The following is an 18,949-nucleotide window of genomic DNA, read 5'->3' as shown; positions in this document are numbered from 1 at the left end:
GGGAGGTGTGCATTTCCCTTGGAGGGTGTGAAAAGGGGAAACCAAATGTAAAATTAATAAGACTGGGAGGGTTCCACGGAGCAAAATGCCAGGGATGGAGAGGTCACTGAATTCAACTGACTGTCCTTGAGGACAGGGTTAGGGGGCCATGTTTCAGTAGAACACAGTATCTATACAGACTAGACTAGAGGCTCTGTCATGACCATCAGATGAATGATGTAAATTTCTCAGAAACTTGGAAATGAAGGGTGATTGATTGACTTTAGATGTTGCATATTTACATCTATGAAATAATGTCCTTACAGTGATGTCCTTCTAGAACAATGGCCATTTATTCTGTCACAAAGAGGAAAGCAATTGTTCTAGGCTCTACTTATGTAGATTCTGTGTCTTAAAACATCCAAGGACATTTTCATGTTTTGCCCTCTGCATCTGGAGGTTGGGGGATGATATTTGCACTTATATTTGCAGTTGTCTGCTTTTGTCTAGGGCCGTAATTGGAAGGGTCATCAAGAAATTTAAGCCTCTGATATCAAGTGTGACTGTGTAGTTGATCAGTTTCTGTTAATAAAAGGTTACTTAAGAGCTACTATGTGACAAGCATGATACTGGGACCTGGGGAGGGCCGAGAGCGCAAAACAAGTAAGATATACTCCCTGCCGGTGAGGAGTTCACACTCTTTGTGGTGGCTGGCCACAGAGATTTGCGGTAAGGGATAAGATAGCATCACCGTCTTTCTTTCACATCCACGTCTTCCATTTTTGCCCCATCAACTCCCCACTTCCTACTCCTACTCCTTACTCCTTCCTACTCCTTACTCCTTCTTCTCAGAAGGGCATACATGCCTTTTTGTACAATTGTGTGCATAGATCAGAAGCTGGTTAAGTGTTCATTCTAATGTGCCGCAGCCCTGAGTAGAGATTGGGAGAGAACTTTTCACCACAGGGGAACTGCCCCATAAGTTTTTGGTGGAATGGTTTGGCTTCAAGAAAAGAGTTGCTTTTCCTAAAACTGATGGAGACTATATAGGAAATGGTAGAATTCAAAATTCTAAGGAAACATTTTGACCTTGGATTTGAACAATAGGCTTTTGGTTCTAAAAGTAGAAAGAAAAGAACAAAACACAAAAAATTTGGATTGCCTGGACTTTGAGGTTCCAGAAGTGCCGTCAAACACCTGCCCAGACTCCCCACGGCACGTAGCTCCTTCTCCAGTTCCTCCTGAGATGTTCACTTGCCTGACCCTCCATTGTTCTTTGCTCTTTTGGCTTCCAGTTTTGATGCTATTCCTTTTCTTTTCTTCTTCCAAGATATAAAATTCAGATCACTCCCAGACAAACCCAGCCCCCATCACCCACAACTGATCCATCAACCAAACTATATAACATCTGGAGATCTGGAGTGGCCCATGCTGCTTGTGGTCTTTTTTTTTTTTTTTTTTTTGGTCTTGAATGAAGAAAAATAATGGAGCAGTTATGAACTGGAAAAGGAACTTGGATGTGTGTCTGGGGATAGACAGGGTGATGATAATGATGTTAAACCAGAGGAATTCCATCTCTGTTCCAGGAGGGAAGGGACGCAGTCTCTCATTCTTCATGGCATGGTATGCCAGGAATGTAGCACTGGGCCTGGCAGGTAGGAGGAGCTACATAATCTTTGTTGAATAGATGCATATTGTTCTCATTTTCTTCTCTTCACCTTCTCAGAACACTTCACCTGGGAACTTCAACTGCAGCATTCCCACCTCAATCCAATATGCCATGGCGACAAAGCAGGCAATTTGTAGGAAATCCAAATGGACATTTAACGTCTCCTGCCCCTTCACTGATGTCTAGTTAGATTTGGGGCAGGACAACTCAGAGTGGGCACATAGTAGGTGCTCAGTTCATGTATATGGAACAAATGATGTTGCTGAGATCCTGTTCACATTTCTGCAGAGACACTCACTTCCTGCTACCTGTACTGGATATCCTGGCTCCAGAACTGCTTATACTTCTCTTTTTTCCCACTAACCGTCCCCTCACGTACACACTTATACCTTACACACATATTTTCTAAGTAAATATCGTGTGTCAGGTGCTGCTAGATACCAGAGATATAGAGAAGAACAAGAAAGATATGGATCCTTTCCTCATGGAGCTAAGTGAAAAAACTGGCTACCGTATCATGTGGGGTTTGGGATAGATGTGGGCAGGTGAACAGGAGCTAGATTTGGGTGGCCACCACTCCAGCTGACTTGGACAAGCAATCACCATCTCCAAAAAAATCCAAATTATGGCCAATTGAAAGAGGGGCCACCTACCATTCCCTGAGTCAGAGTGTAGTGGGGAAGGTGTGCAGGGCCCATCCAGCCACCTAGGCTCACCTTTTGACACAAGATTCAATCATGTCACTTGCCATCAGCTTCAGCCGTTGTTCCAGGTGCTTTCCAAACTCTTCCTCGGGCCAGTGCAAGTCCCGAATGAAGGTCTGAAGGGCATCGAGTTTCCAGAACAGATCTTCTGAAGTGCCTGATCCATTACTGGCAGGATAAAAATTAGAAAACAAGAGTCACCCACAGGCCTTGGGTTCTGGAAAAGCTGACACAAAGACAACTAGGCGCTAGAAGGCTTAAGGCAAACAGTGGCTTCAACATACAAAACGACGCGTGTTGGCGGTGGAGGTGGGGGCCATCTCCACCGGCAGATTTTGAGTTTTACCATACATGACTTAGTCTGCGTTGTTTGGCCAATTATCCCAGACCAATGAGAAGTCTGAGGAAAGGTGTTGCCCCACAATGACTAGGAGAACGGTGTATGGTAAAAATCAGCCTTCTTTTAATAACCACATTAACACATGTGATGATTCAGATGAAGGCCACGAACCAGAGGGAGAAGTAAGTTCCAACGGATAATAACTACATGGCACCATGCAGTTATTAAAATTCAGGGTTTCATGCATTTCCCCAGCTCCCCTCCAGAGCGGAGGTCTCTTGGAGATTGCACAAGACTTTCAGTTTTAAAAGGACAGTGCTAACAAAGTGGTGAGCGAGGACGTGCTTTCTCTCTTGAAGAGCTGGAAAGAAACTGGGGTGACTCAAATCAAGACGAGTACACCTGGATACCTTGAGTCCAAGATTCTTGTTCAGTTTGGTTCTCACTCCAATTATCATAGACCAGCCTGTTGCATAGGCAGCCCCAGGACGAGGTGAGTTGTGGGGGTGGGGAGTGATGCGCCGACAAGGGATATCTGCAAAGCTTTAGGGCTCAACACCTGAGCTCTTTTACCATTGCACCACCTTACCCGGTCCCCTGTACAGATGGAGAAATTGGTCTTGATTCCTTTCTGTACAATGACGTCTAGGAAACTTTTACCTGGGGCATCCACGGAAAGCCTGTGTATGGGAAATGCTCCATCTCTCACCCTCTTGTCCTTCTCTGGCTGGCTTTCTCTTTGGTTAACAGTTCCATTTGGAGCTCTGAGGGGTGGCCACCTACCCCCCTTCCTCGCATACCACTAATGCTAACACGGTAATTTATAAAATGTCCAACACACCATGCATTACCACTTGTTCTGACATCGTCTATAGAAACAGATGAGAGTGGGTGTTTCTATTGTGACAGATGCCAGCTGCATTGAATTAATGCTTCAGAGAGAAATATAGCTAGTGCATAAACGCATACACAGCTACTGTGGGGTGGGGAGGGGGCAAACTCCCAACATGCCGAGAGGGAGCCTACGGCCTGGACCAACAGGGTAATGTTTCCAAGGACAGACCAGCCTGAGGTCAGTATGTAGATGTATCTGACACGAAGGAGCAGGTAACATGGAAACACATCCTTAAAAATGAAAGGTGGCAAAGGAGGAAACTGGAATTATGAAAAGATATAGAATCAGGCATTTCCTGGTGGGCGATTGAGGATCTACACCTTTTATTCAGATCCTGCCATAAGCACTATTCAAAAGCGGGGGAATGCATTGTTTCTCTGTGAAAGTTTGGCCTTCCCCCTACCTTCATCCTATGCTTGGGAAAAAGAAACCCCAACTTTGTCTAGTCTAAACCCCGTTTTGGAACTGCATGATTGTATGTTTTAAATCATTAAGTACATATGAATGCAATAATTGGTATTTATTACAACAACATTTTGACACCCATCTGGTTTCAGAGTTTCAAAAAATTCTTCTAGGGTTTTTTTTTTCTTTGAAGAGCTTATTATTAAGTTTTGACATGAGGAAAAGAATATTTTCTTTTTATTTTTAAGATAAACTGTTAATGTTAAGGCAATAGCACCAAGATTATTTTGATTGCTGAGCAGTTACCAAAATGTGTTCCCACTCATGCCTTAATTAATTGAATGGAGACCATTATCTGCTTTATTACAATGTCTTGATTCATATCTTTTCAAAAACAATGCCACGGAGCATGCATAGAAGAAGGTAAGAAAAGCTTTCAGAGGTTTATATTTAAATTTTTAACAGATACTACCTCATCTAACTTTTGATAGAGTCATCTTAGCATGAATATGATTTACTTTTTTTTTAGAAGAATTTTTTTTCAGTTATAAATTTTTGGAGGTTTTTAAATTTGTCTTTAAAAGAGAATCAGACACATTGACTATATGATTTCATCATGCACTTGTGAACGAATAGAGGTTTTAAAAAATGTTAGGCAACTTCGCAGCAGCCAAGTAGAGCAGTCATTTAATGCCCTGTTTCTACCTGGATCACTGCAGAAATAAAAATTATGAGGGCCGTCTTGATGAATGTGATTTTGAGATTTCAAAACATCACTGCTAGCTTCAGATCATTTTTTATTCCTTTGATAATAACACTTCTCTTTGAAAATGTGCCAATTTATTCTTTCAAGAAAAAGCTTATCTGGCCTATAATTAGCTGTGGTCTAAGAAAAGGATCAAAGGAGGGTATAGAATCACTAAACCCTATTTCACTTATTAAATCATGCACATGGTTTTAATTTAATTTCCCTGAGGTAGAATTTAGGGGTACTGGATCTTCTTCTCGCTAAGGGAAATAGAGAGCGGGTTCACTTTCTAAGCTAGAAGTGGCGGCTCAACCTCAACCCCAGAGATGCTGTCTTTAAAGGGTTGGCCAGGCCTCTCGGAAACACAAACCCTGTGCATTCTTGGCATTTGTATGGATGAATGTAAAGAATGGCCCTATCCTCAGACCACAGATGATATGGCTACCGCAAAACTGAATTATTTGTTGTTTGACTCCTGCATTCTCAAATTTAGATATCTTCTTGCTACCTAGATCCCAATGCTCCATATTGCATGATGACCTTGAAAAGTATCTTTACATAACATAGACATTACTGAGGCTTGATCCATTCAGGAGTTTTCATTTAGCCCTGAACATACTGTTACTATATCCTGCCATTTGCTGACACCAGAAATATGCTTTATGGTTTAAACAGTCTCTAGGAATTTCTTATTTAAAGAAAACCCCAACTTCTAGGTAAGTGTGCTTCCTTCTTATATTTGGATCAGGCCAGAGAGGCCTGGACAGCCCATCAAAGAGGTTTCTTGGGACTATTTTTGAATGAAGAACTCATAGAGTCATGGCACCTGAATTAAAAAAAGAAAAGAAAAGAAAAGCAACAACAAAAAACAAAACATGGGCAGACTCCTTTTGCAAAAGAATTCAGGAAGTGAAACATAGTCCTCAAGCATTCAGTGGGCGTAAGACAAATTGTTAGTGCTGTATATATAGCAAACGTCTTACAAACACGCTGCATGCCAGAAATAAACAATATTGTCTCTGTATGATCAGCAAAATATGTCTAATTATCCATCTCCATCTCTGTTATATAGGATGTATAGAAATAAACAATACATATCCATGCCAAGATCACTTAAATTTAAATTAGATCTAATGTGAACTGAATACACACTCAGCATCATACATAGCAGCCATCCATGACGGTGCCGAAAAAGTAGGCATTTGTGGGATGCCTAGAGGGATGTTAACTGGTAGATTTGGTACTTTGGGAAGGTTCACATTGGGTAGGTTCACATTGGGTAGGTTACTGGTTAAACTCCTGTGGAAGAAACAGACAGAAAGAAAAAAATACCATCACAGTGACAATGCAGATGTGGCAGAAGCACATGACAACTGTAAATAAATTGGCTAAGTCCACAGCAAGACGACAGCGAAAACTCAAGCAACACACTTTGGAAAAGAGCTTACGGATGGGGAGCTGTGGTGTGGTTCAGTATTCTGAGAGAAATGACAAAAATGAATGGAGAAAAAATAACCACAGAATGACTTAAAAGTGTGGAAACTCAAAGACACCTATACACAATGATCACATTATTTAAATGCTTTGGTGAGGGCCTTTTGGTTTCCAAATCCATTGCCATGAGAGTCTAGAACTTGTGTGATGCTAAGAACTTGAAGTTCAAGGAATTCTTGGCATCAATGCAGCTGGGCTGCTGGGGAAAGAGCTGGGATTGATAGCAACGGTGGCGCACTTTCATTTTCTTTTAGTCATAAATTATTCTTGATGGAGGCACTTTTCTCAAGTCAGCTATTAGATACAAGGCATGATTGGAAGTTCCCCCACTTGAACGCATACTTTCCAACTGTTACTCCTGAAGACAGGTGTGTGTGTAACAGGGTGTTGTAGTTGACGGCAAAGATGAGGGAATTGTATCAAGAAGAATGGTTAGCTTTTAATAATTGTATAAAACGCTTAAAGACACGTCCTCCCCCAAACTGAGTCCAACTAAAACAGAGAAATGTTACCCGTGCAAAAAGATACCTTGGGAAAGAAAAGAATACCAAACTCCCCTCTAATTCTAAATTCTTGGAGCACAAGTGGATTTCAAATGGGGCCTTGTGTTAAAGTAGTCAGCCGCCCTTGGAAGTGAGATAGAGACTGGGAGAAAGAAGGCAAGGCTGTAGAGGTGCTGGGGAAGTTCCGTCTCTTTATCTGTGTGATTGTTACAAGGGAGTGTTCAGTCTGTGAAAGTTAACCAAGCAGCACATTTTTTCTGTAAAGGGCTAAAATTAATAAAAAGTTAAAAAATGTGACCTGCACCAGCTTTTGGTTTTTGAATGAAGATGGATCAACTGATGTGAAGGAGAAATGGGTAACTTTATGAATAAAGAGAGAAAATAAAACAAAACAAAAACCCCAACTCGAATCGAGCAGATCTCTGTGGAGGGACTGTGACATTTACTGCTCCACAAGCTGGCACCGTGTGTCTCTGTAGTGGCATTTTAAGGGTGTTCCATCCAGCCAAAGTCACTGGCACGGTAGAGCCCAGCCTAACTCTGCATCTGAGAGGAGCCTTCCTGTTTAAGTGGAGTTGACAGAACTTTGGCAGAGGAGTTGAGGGTTTCTTTTTGGATCTTGCGGAAGAGCAAGTTTTGCCAAAGCAGCTCTGCCCCGGGCAAGCTGTGTTTGACTAACAGAACTCTTGCAAGGGCTGGAGCTGCCTCTGGGCTTGCTTAGCAGGGCAAGCCTCCTGAGAAGTCAGAAATCCTGGAACCTACAGAGAGTCTGGACCCCTGCCTCCCTCCAGAAACAAGGTACTCTTTCACAATGGCAATATGCATGGAAAAACCTAGAATGCAAAATTGCCAACCTAGCATTCTTTTCCTTAAGAGAAACAGGTGTCACACAGGTTTGTTCTTTACACCTCATGTTTTGGGAAAGCCAGTTACACTTCTATTCTTGGGATGAGAGGGTGCTCTTTTGGGAATGGTCAAGAGATAAGCTAAACAGGACTATGAAGCAGAAGGAACAATGGAACTTTTTCTTCAATGTTTCTCTGTTTAACTGGAGAACCTGCCTCTGAAGTCAGTCCCAGGTGGCTCTCAGACTTAAACACTGCCATGTAACAAAACCGCTGGTGATTCCCATGAAGACATGTGTAAGCCTACATAAGCAAATGTGATCATTAGATGATACACACACTGAATAATGATCAAGGAATTAGGAGATCTTTAGAGATGGCTGCCTGGCAAGTTAAAATGTCAATTCTAATCAAATTAAAAGTAGCTAGGAATGAATAACATACAGATGTATGCAAAAGCAACTTAATTTAAACATATTAGCGGATGGGTGGGTACACAAATTAGAGAAGAACTTTGTTTTGCTTATGCAAATTTGAAAAATACTTATATTAATAAAAACATACTGTATTTGTAAAATATGACATTTTGGCTGGACTACTGTGCTGGACTCATGTAGAAACATTTCCTTCATGTGACATACTATAATGCTCTATGTTTAAAAGACTGAAACATGCTTGATATTTCTGTTTAGCAAAATAATAGAGTATACTATTAATGTTACTAATATTTTATTTGGATATTAATAACTTATATTAATAGTCAAAGAGGCAATTCCCAAGCATAATATACATGTGAAAAGGGAGAATTTTCTAGTAGCACTCAGGTCAGATCAGACTCCAGGAGCTGCTGATGGATATAACAAATTATTATTTTAGAGGGCCCTTTAGCAATTACCTAAAAACAAGCCCATCACATGCTTCTCTGTGAGAATCATAATGGGATATCTGTGGATAGTATCAGAAGTGTGAATTGCAATCCTAACAACTGATATATGTTAAAAATTAGACTCATTCTGGGGCACCTGCCTGGCTGAAGCAGAGGAGTGTGTGATCTTGATCTTGGGACTGTGGGTCTGAGCCCCATGTTGGGTGGAGAGAGTACTAAAAAACAAATAGACCTAAAAAAATTAGACTCTTTCACTGTGGGAACTCTGCTAAAAAGGGATAGCTCCTATTCTGGTTAAATGCCTGTCCCTAAAGCACTAGATTACAAAATTCTCATCTGCTCTCTCTCTCACATGGATGAATGTCATGAACGTGCATGCCTCATTTCTATGGATAAAACAACTAGAGGTAGAGACATCCCTAACTTCTGAAATAAATTCTAATCAAGATTGTGTCTCCATGCAGAGAGGATATGGTTGGGTCATCTCTCAAAGACTTCTGGATGGGGATAGATTTGAGACTCAGAATGACTCCCACTTTATAAGCCATTTGTTTCATGAATGTACATAGTACATCTTGTCTTCTTTTGGTGCTCTGGACCCTAAAGCCTTTCCACGTGCTTATCGAGCACCTGTCCCAGGCCCTGTTCCAGGTGCTAGGGAGGCGGTGGTGATCAAATGTCAGGGGGTAAATATGGAAAATCACATTTTCTAGAATGCTAGTGTTGAAAAAGTCTTGAGTATTCAAAACACTTGTTTTACAAAGGAGGGTATTGAGGCTTGGGGAATTCATCTGACTTGCCCAAGGTCACCCAGCAAGTTAATGGCAGAATCAGGAGTACAGACTCCTCTGGGTCTCGCACTTTTGTATTTCATACCAGGTCACCTACACATTGCTAAGATGTCTTTGGTCAGTCTGACGATTTATTTATCCTTAAGACATTGATATCCTTGACAATCTGGAAAATTGAAGTTACTTAAAAAATACTTTTCATGTGCATACCTCAGGCAGACATAGAGTGAATTTTAACAAACGAGAAACAGGTTTTTTGGGCGCACATACCAAGAACAGTGTTTAGTGCAACTATTCAGAGCCATCCTAACCTGAAATGGGCAACCGTGAAGCACGGATTTCCTGTTCCTGGAGGTGCTTAAGTGGAGATTGAGAGAAGGAGAGGGTGGCATGGAATGGGTACTTGGTACTAGTCCGGGGAAGCTTTGGATTGCATGCTTTCTAAGTTTCCTTCGACACTGAATGGAAGCAATGACTTGACTAACAAGGAGCCAACTCTAAAAGGCTGGTAGAAATGTTGTCCAACTGCCAGTTAGGACCAAAAGCTCTTATTCAGGCTATAAGGAAAGCTGTGAACAACCTGCCCAGCAATGGTCCTATGACGTGTCCTGATGGGACACTCACGAGAGGGTTATGGTCTCTAGCTTGAGCCTGTTCTGACAGGCTGATGATCTTCAGCTGTGATTAGAAGCCGTGCGATGACATTTTCCACAAAGACACTGAGACTGTAATCATGAATGTATCCAACTTAATGGAAACAGAGATGGAGCTGCCCTGTCTCTCTGTGCAGAGATGGGTAGCCATCCTACTAAAGAAAAGCAGCAATAAGACTTGGCCATTTGGCCCTTTATCTCAGATAGCTTCAATTGTGTTGAGCCCAAAGGACTGCATCTCTGTTTTATTTTATAGGTCCATATTCTGAAATAAGAAAATTTGAAGAATAAAGAATATTTTTTATCTATTTTTAGCAAGCTCAATATATTAGTAGCATTTTCTTGCCAGATTGCCATTTTTCTTTAATATTTTGAATGCTAATTTTTCTTAAAGTAAGCTTTACAGTGCATTTCTCATTTTACCTATAATCAGGTGCCTGTAGTCACAACTTTTGAAAAATGGAAGAACAGAAGTATTTGAGTATAACAATTATTTGAGGGAAAGGCTATATGTGCATGCGTGTGTATGGGTGTATGCATGTGTATACGTGTGTGTATGTGTGTATGTATGTGTGTGTATGTACTGGAGGAACACATTTAAGAGTACAGAAAGTTGAGCAAACTAAATCTATTTATCTAAGTCAGTTTCCTTGTTTTTGAGTAAGCATAATAAAAAAAATTACAAAAAGATCATCTTTGACTTGGGAAAAAGTCCAAAAAGGAAAATGAATCTCTGCTTCTTCACTAGCGGTCAGATAAAAGCTTGTACTTTCTCTTCACCTGGTAGGAAGTATAGGGAGACTCATTCTTTCTAGCCCATAAAAGCACATCCCCAAGCTCTTTTCACCCTTCATTTTGTGCTGGCCATTCTGTTAATCTGTCATAGCATCCACATTCTGTTTACAAATCAGCTAATAAAATGTGTGTGCTTTCAAAGTATTGTAATTTAGTTTACATTTTAGTTGGCACTTTCAAATACCTCTACATACTCTAAAAGGCACATACTATTTACTGTGAATTGAACAGACCACAATCACAGTCAGTAACCAATGGCACAGTTTGGGACAGCAAATAACTACTTAGAGAAAAAAAAAAAACACATCTATATAAAACATTCCAGGTTATTCTTCACAACTATTAATCCTTCACCAATTTTCAGGTCTTTAAGTTATTGGTCCAAAAGTTCAAATTTCATTTTTTTAATCATTAAAAAAAATCCCCAACAAACCTTCCTGGACTAACACTTTGAATCGTGAAGAAAATTTTTACTCTACCTTTATGTCTGATAGTATCAAGAATATTTAATACTTCAAGAGGAATAGCAGTTACTTGCTTGAAGCATTTAATAGATTATAAAATGACATTGAAAATATTATCACAGAGCTTCATGACAATTCTCAGACACCAAGTAGGGACACTTTAAAAAATCAGTTTTATGGATGAGAAAACAGTTCCTAGAGTTTTGAAGCCTTGCCTTCTACCTGCTGAGTGGAGGGCAAGGCCCTAACTCTAGGGCCCTTTAGGAAATAGTGACAGATACCAATCCTTTCCTCCCAGTGGTTAGTAGTACCAGCATCCACCTGTAAACCCAAGTAAGTAAAAGCTATTTCAAGACCATTACTGTTTTGAAAATGTGAATAGTACTCATTTGAGCCTTTTCCTTTTCTCAGATGTTCTCTACAGCACATCTGTCTTGAATATAATGAGCATTTAAAAAAAAAATACAGTCGCTTGTTCATGCTTTGTCATTAAGGGACCCAGTTTAAATTCTCATGAGTTAAAAGTCAGCAGGGCCATATTAAGAGATGGTATAAACTTGAGAATAACCAGCTAAAATTTAGGTTTCTTGGTGCTTGCAAATGAAGAGCAATTGCCTATTAACCAGCTCTCAGTAGGGTAAGTCAAGAAACTTCTCCTGCGGCTTAGAAGTGGAAGTGACGGGGTCGTGGCTGAGAAATCTATTTTGCACTGATTTATCAGTTAGAGTCATGCAGTAGAATATTAGAGGAAGAATCTCCATCCAGAAAACTGCTTAGAGATAAAGTACAGGTCAAGTCTTGTAAATTGAGGAAAAGAGTTTTGAATATTTGTTCTGGAGTGTCTCAAAGTGTGCTGTACATACCCCCCCACACCCATTTTGCTCCATACTGGTTGCTACTTCCCAAAGAGGTAAATGACTAGAAAGAACAAAACACTTTTCTCATATAAAAGAAAAAGAAGGAGTCTAATGAGGCAAAACTAATACCAGGCTTTATTGGAGCTTTTCAAACCATACCAGAAAATTCTCTCCACCTAGGAGCCTTCTATGTCTCTAGAAACGGGAGCCTGAGACTGACCCTCTGGCAGCCCCGAGTCATAGCCCTCCCCCTTGCTGGGGAATGGAGGTGGCACTGAATCTGCCAGACATTTCAAAAAGATCTAACATTTGCTAAGCAATTATGGAAACTGCCAAATTCATACCCTACAGGATTTCCTGTCATTGGTCCTACAAGACAGATACTCCCCTGGGGGGGGAAAAAGGTAGTTAAATACATTTAGGAAGCTCCAGGTGAAGCAGAGTTAAATAAACGTCTGTATGACTATGTTCCCAAAGTTTTCAAATACGTTGTTGTGCTTCATGGTTCTCCAGGAGATATGGGTGTGGGGTGGATGAGTGGGGTATATAGAGTTTTCTAAAAATATTTGGCCATAGAGTTCTTTTCTCAAGGTATGTCTCAAAGGCCTTGACTAGAAAACAATAAATTATAGCTCAAAGGATAGCTTCCTATTTTGGAAAATAAAGTTCTATGGGAACAGAGCCACACTTGCCCATTTGCCTTTTGTCTGTTTTTGGTTTTTCACTACAACGATAGAGCTGAGTAGTTGTGACGGAGATTGTGTAGTTGAAAAAGCTAAACATTCACTATCTGGCTTTTTATAGAAAAAGTTTGCGGGTCCCTTGCCTAGACTCCTATGGAACACGCTGTGGGAAAGATTAATTCCTAAAGATATCACCACTGGAATAAGATACACAGTACAAACATCACAACCAAGTTTATATCCCTTATTTCTTATTTATATTGTGCAATAAAACAAATATTTCATTTCATAAAACATTTCTCAACCTCCTCCCGCCTCCCCGCTTTGGTCAAGGACGGTATGAGCATCACGGTTGGAAACATGTATAGTGTTTGCTCTCTGCCCCTGCTAACAATAAAAACTGTAAGACACCATTAATCCATTTCCGTATGACTCTGCAGCCATTTGAACCCAAACTCCGATGGTATCAAAAAAGGTTTCCTTACTTGACTGGTTCCCATGACTCCCGCTCAAAGCCCCTGTGAATGGATTGTGCAATTGAGGACTCCATCAAATCCACATATCTAACCACAAGTGGGGCAAACAGGTCTTGCAGGTGTTTGTGAAATTTTCCATTGCACAAATTATCTAGAACAGATAAGCAAAAGCTTGGTAAGAACTCACACTTGCTTTATTAGCATACAATGTACATACAGAAAGGATTGTCTTCTGTATTAAATACATTGCTTCTAGGGGATGCAAGAAAAGGAGGGGAGTAAAAGTACATGAAAAGCACCAAGATTTGTGATTAGATCCATGTGGAAGGAAAATGGAATTCAAAAATATTCTACCCATTTGTTTCATTCTTCTAAAAAGGAAAAACAACCATGTTCCTTTAAAAAAATAGTAAAAACAATAATCGACAACCGTTTTTTAGGTTTTCCTTGTATCCGCTCCCCTTCCTCCCATGACATTAGCAGAAAGAAAGAACATTCTGTACCCCTCCCCTCCTTCATCCTTCTTCTGGAAGGAAGGTCTATTTTATGGCTATGTGTTGTTGTAAGATACTGAAACGCTTGGGGTGATACTTAGCCAGAAATTGTTTTTCATCTAGAAAACATCTTTCAATAAAAATTTCAAAATGTGAAGAGGTTAAGTTAATTAGCTTGTTCAAAAGCAAATAAAACACACCGGCAGGAGTACCACTTATCACACTGCTCTTGGGTTCTCCTGCCTAGTTAAGAGTGCAACAGGACATTTGTTGGAAGAAGGAGAAGGGCCATCAGCTGTTAAGTTTGGTTTTTGTAAAGCAATAGGAAAACTGTGAAGAGGCTTCACCAGCCTGTGGTCTGACTGGGCCAAAGACATTTTAGCGATCTGTTTATCTGCTTGCCTTAGGAAAGTCAACCAAAGAAAATACATACAGTCGGTACGGAGAAAATCATTCAGCAGCTGAAACAGTGGAAAACTGTCCCACGTGTCTGGGGGCTGCACCTCCAATGCTGCATCCATGTCCACTGCAAACAGTGACAGGAACGTCTCTGCGTGCTCCACCATCAAGTCTGACCACCACGCGAAGGCCTTTGAGATTTGGCAGAGAAACAACAGACAGAGAGGCGATGAGCTTTTCTCTCCAACCTAAGACATGAAGTCAAGCCCTCGCTGGTCAAGATTATTTGTGCATCAGCAGGGTTTGGTAATTTTATTGTAAAAAGAACAGCATTTTTGATACAATGGGGCCTCTCAGCGTCCCAAGGCCATGCTTTTCATCATTCCAGGCCTGCCTCAGAAAGTCTTTATTTGGACCTGCTGGTTGAGGATGCAGCTGTGGAAAGGACAGACGTGGAACTTCTGTTCAATTTACAATAATCCAGTAGTTTGGACTCATGCTCTTTGTCACTGTTGTTGGCTAGCTCTTGCTATAAGGTATTCGAATTTGGGAGTTTCTTCACTGTGTTTATGGGTTTTCTGCTGGTCTAACTTGAAAATTTGCAGTTAGGGTTTACTTATATCTACATATCTGGGCTTCATTATCTGTGGTCTCATACAAGCTCAGCAACTCTTATTTCTCTATGCATTGGTCATGTTACTCCTATTTTATACCAGGTCACCAGACATTTGAGTCAAAATCTTTTAAAGTGGGGAGCCTCTGGTTTTGCATCCTGTCTGTAGGAAAGATCAGGTCTAAGCTTGGAAACACTAAGATTAGGACTTACTTTTCTGAGGGTTGGATACATATGTATATTGAAAACCAAAAAATATCAGTGAAGTAACTCATTTTCATGCACGTGGGTCCTTGGAAATCATTGTGCAGGGTCTCAGGGGCAACATTCACATCGGACTGGGCCAGATGTGAATGCCATTCAAAGGCATGCATGCATGGTGACTAATCATTTCTGGCAGGGAGCATGCAGAATGAGTGGCGGTGTCAACAGGCCCTTTTATTTATTTACTTATTTATTTTTTACTGATTTCAAAGAGAGCAGAGAAACAAAAACAAATTGCCAGCCCCTTCTCATCCCCCACCTCCCCACCCAAAGCCGTAAAGTATTTACATTGGAAACACTTTCCGGAGCATTCACCAAAAAAAAGATGGGAAGGCGTTTGGAAACATGAAAGATGATTATGGAAATAATTCCATAAATGAAAGAGTTTGTTCAATGGCCAAGCTCTTGTGTGATTTATTAGTTGTTTGGGGATATTCTAACAGCCACTAGGAGGCAGAGTAGGGGTCCACCTCTCTTCTTTCATGAGATTTCATTTTACTTACTTCTCCTTTATCAACATGTGGCTGGTTTGCAAATTAAATGGAAAAAATCAAGTCATGGACCATTCTGCAAGGTCAGCTTGGCTGGAAATAGACACCTGCTGTTTCCATTTTAATTTACAGTAAAACCTCACTGATTCAGAGAATGAGAGAAGAGAGGTGCTCATCTGTCAGCAAAAAAGCCTAAATTATGGGGTTTTCTAAAAAGAGGTATCATTTTACTGCTTTCAAATGCAGTCTGTAATCGGGCACCAAAGTAAAAGGTATTTGCTGGTTACCATACTGATGTATCATAAATATAGAAGCTTTTAAAAACTTCTAATAATTGTAGACAAATTGACCTATAAAGCGAAGTCAAAGAGAAGTTTTAACTTCAGAGGTCCTGGGATGAAACTTATGAGAGATCCTTTAGAATTTCCAGAGAAAGTTGAGATCACGTCAAACATTCTACTTAAGAAAAGTCGTAAGAACTGCATCTGCCGTTGAATTGGCAAAGGCATTTGTGTCTGAATCGATGAGGTTTTATTGTAGTTTTACTACCTCAGCATAAGAGCCCTGGGGTTTGGGCCTGGCTCCACTGACTACCTGACTAAATCGGCAGAGGAAGAAATCCTCCACCCTACTCCCAGAGCTCTCCCAGCCATCTGTCTTTTAGGCAGAGACCTTCTAAATATTCGAACTTGCTGGAGTCCCACTCCCACCCCCAACCCTGTATGGAGGGATGAATCTCATCAGTCCTAATGCAGGATATTTGCAAAGTTCACAAAGGCACACCAAATGTTGGCTGGAACTCATTCATTAGTTCTTTGATTAGCTTTATATCTTCAGGGTGAGTCCAAGTAAACAGTTACTGGGGAGACTGATTTGCCTTCCCAGACATGAATCTGCTCTAGGATGACAGGAAAAAACAAAACACAGAACAAAAAACCAATTCTAAATGTCTGAAACTTAAAATGTCTTAGTCCAACCTCATACACGGTTCTTACCAGGTTAATTTAAAAGTTGCAAACCAGAGACCTTAAGAAACACCCACTTCTACTATCTATTGAGAACTTGGTCCTTCACTGGAATTTAATAAAATTGAGAAATTATCTATAGTTGTTGCATTAATAGTCATGTAGATAGGCAGCCCTACAAAGAAAAATGACTACTGCAATGTGAATTATCAGTTGGAAGTCTGGCACAGAAACTTAGGATTCTAGGATGAAGATAATTTAAATATAGTAGTTGTAGGAGAAATGAAGACCAAATCTATTTCTGCACACCCAAGGTCATTCCTCCAGAACGTCATCATCAAACCTGACTCTCTGAGAAGGAGAAAAAGATTCTGGCAATGGTAAAACCAAACCAAACCAAACCAAAAAGCAATTATCATAATTTCAAAGGAGCAGAATCTGTGTGACTGGGTGGGCAAGGCAAGCTTTCAAATGAAAACAAAACAAAACCAAAAAACCACCCAGACCCAACAACTACACTTATTTTATGCTTGCTCATACAGGTGAATGCTGTTTTTGTACCTGAGTTAACTCAAAGTTCGTAAGCATCTAAAGTCTTTGGAAATCTTTTCCGAAGACAACAGGGAGGTCTACTTTGGCTTCTAATTACTTACCTGGTGCATTTCATTATTTAAAGGAAAAGATGTATGCTTTAGAAATACAGTCCACCACACTGAACACATTGTATATTCTGTACACAAACTACATGTATATATGTACCCCTTTGTATACCACAATACATATATACATATACATACGTATACATAGAGAGAGAGATTGGAAAGGTGGAGCAATGGTACATGAAGGCATAATTCCTGTGTGTGTGCGCGTGTGTGTGAATAACTTAGGCTCTGAGAGCAGAATTAAGCTGAAGTTAAGAGGTAAATAAGGCAACTGCTACTGTATTGTGCCTGGATATGTGATGCATTTCTAGCTGATAAGCATGTTTTTTCTAAGGCATTTAATTACCTTGTATTGGAATTAAAAATGGTTCTAAGGATTATTGTTTTCTTGGTGGGTGAGGCCAGTTTGCTTGTCACTTTCATTTGTGCGGTACCACCAAACAGCATGGATCTACAGCCAAGATTCATGCTCAGGATTTAGCAATTTTCTAGAGTTTATTGAGCACTCAGAATATACAGTGAGTACTGGTCAGTGGAAAAAAACCTTCATACTTCATTCTTTGGGCAGCAAACCTCATCTTAAATGTATCAGAGCAAATTCTACCTCTTTAAGGTGTAGCACAGGAGCTGTTGACCCAGCTATACCTAGAAATCAGTTGGGCAGCTTTTAAAAATTACTGGGACGCCTGGGTGGCTCAGTTGGTTAAGCAGCTGCCTTCGGCTCAGGTCGTGATCCCAGCGTCCTGGGATCGAGTCCCACATCAGGCTCCTTGCTCGGCGGGGAGCCTGCTTCTCCCTCTGCCTCTGCCTACCACTGTGTCTGCCTGTGCTTGCTCGCTCTCTCTCTAACAAATAAATAAATTTTAAAAATTACTAATAGTGGCCCCTCCCCATGAGATTCTAATTAATGGAGCTGGGGTGAGACTATAGCATCAGCCATTTTCAAGAGCTATCCAGGTGATTGCAAAGACCACTCTACCTTGAAATGAGCCCATTCTTCTTTCTGTCTTCTGTCTGTACCACTCATTTGGTACTTTTCACATAGGTTTTATCCTTTTCATGATCACATATTCATATATTTTGCTTTCTTAGCAATTTGTCCCTAATAAGACAACAGCCAAGCTTTGTTGAGAACTTACTATATGCCAGGCATAACTCCAGATACTTTACTTAATGTGGCCTTCCATCCCAACGACGACCATCTGAGGTAGATTCCATTGTTATCTCCCATTTACAGGCTTAGACTGGCTAAGTCACCAGGTTGAGATCACAGAGCAATGAGGAGGTAAAGCCGGAATTCAAACTCAGGCTTCTCTGGCATGGAACCTGAGCTCTTGGCCACTCTGCCCTGTATTGTTTGAAGGCCAAGACCACCTTATGACTCCTTGTCCTTCCAAAAAGCACTGAGGTAGTAGCCTCAGTGTACAGCAGATAGGTAGCTTTTTATTGATGAATGAAATTTTTGTGATTGGGTGAAATTACTAATTCAGGAAATAATCTTGTACATTTATCTAAAACCAAACTGAGTTTCCAAATTCCAAAGTATCCTGAAGCTTTCAGTTGTAACTCTCCAAGTCAGTAAATGAAAACAGAATTGAATTTATTTCTACTCTATTTATTTACCCTGAATGGCTTTTGGATGTGTAAGATTAAAATATTTTTATGATGATGGTTATTAGGGCAGCTTAAGATGATGATTAGCACTTACTGAAAGATGGGCTTTTTGGAAAAGAAAAGAAAAATGTCTTCTTTGGCCTATCAACTTCCCTTTGGTACCTCTTTTGAATAATTTGGGAAAATATACATCCTTCCTTAGCCTGTAGCAGCCTCAGAGAATAACAGGATTACAAATTAAGCATGTCTGTCATTTTTCT

The 18,949-nt window shown here is 40.4% G+C and overlaps 1 protein-coding gene across 1 annotated transcript in view; it reads right to left on the bottom strand.

The window, feature by feature from the left end:
* The window catches only part of CADPS (calcium dependent secretion activator), a gene marked incomplete at its 5' end in the record, with an annotated part of 471,496 nt that overhangs the window by 81,187 nt on the left and 371,360 nt on the right, over positions 1-18,949 (bottom strand). Inside the window, 5 exons of the mRNA XM_080812815.1 lie at positions 2,365-2,520; positions 5,893-6,039; positions 13,197-13,338; positions 14,115-14,271; positions 15,461-15,481. Coding sequence (XP_080668941.1) covers positions 2,365-2,520; positions 5,893-6,039; positions 13,197-13,338; positions 14,115-14,271; positions 15,461-15,481 — 623 coding nt within the window. The remainder of the gene's footprint in view (positions 1-2,364; positions 2,521-5,892; positions 6,040-13,196; positions 13,339-14,114; positions 14,272-15,460; positions 15,482-18,949) is intronic.

The sequence above is a fragment of the Martes martes genome (assembly GCF_963455335.1).
Source record: "Martes martes genome assembly, chromosome: 1".
Lineage (NCBI taxonomy): Eukaryota > Metazoa > Chordata > Mammalia > Carnivora > Mustelidae > Martes > Martes martes.
The sequence above is the reverse complement of the archived record's forward strand: the minus strand, read 5'-3'. Positions and strand labels throughout refer to the sequence as shown.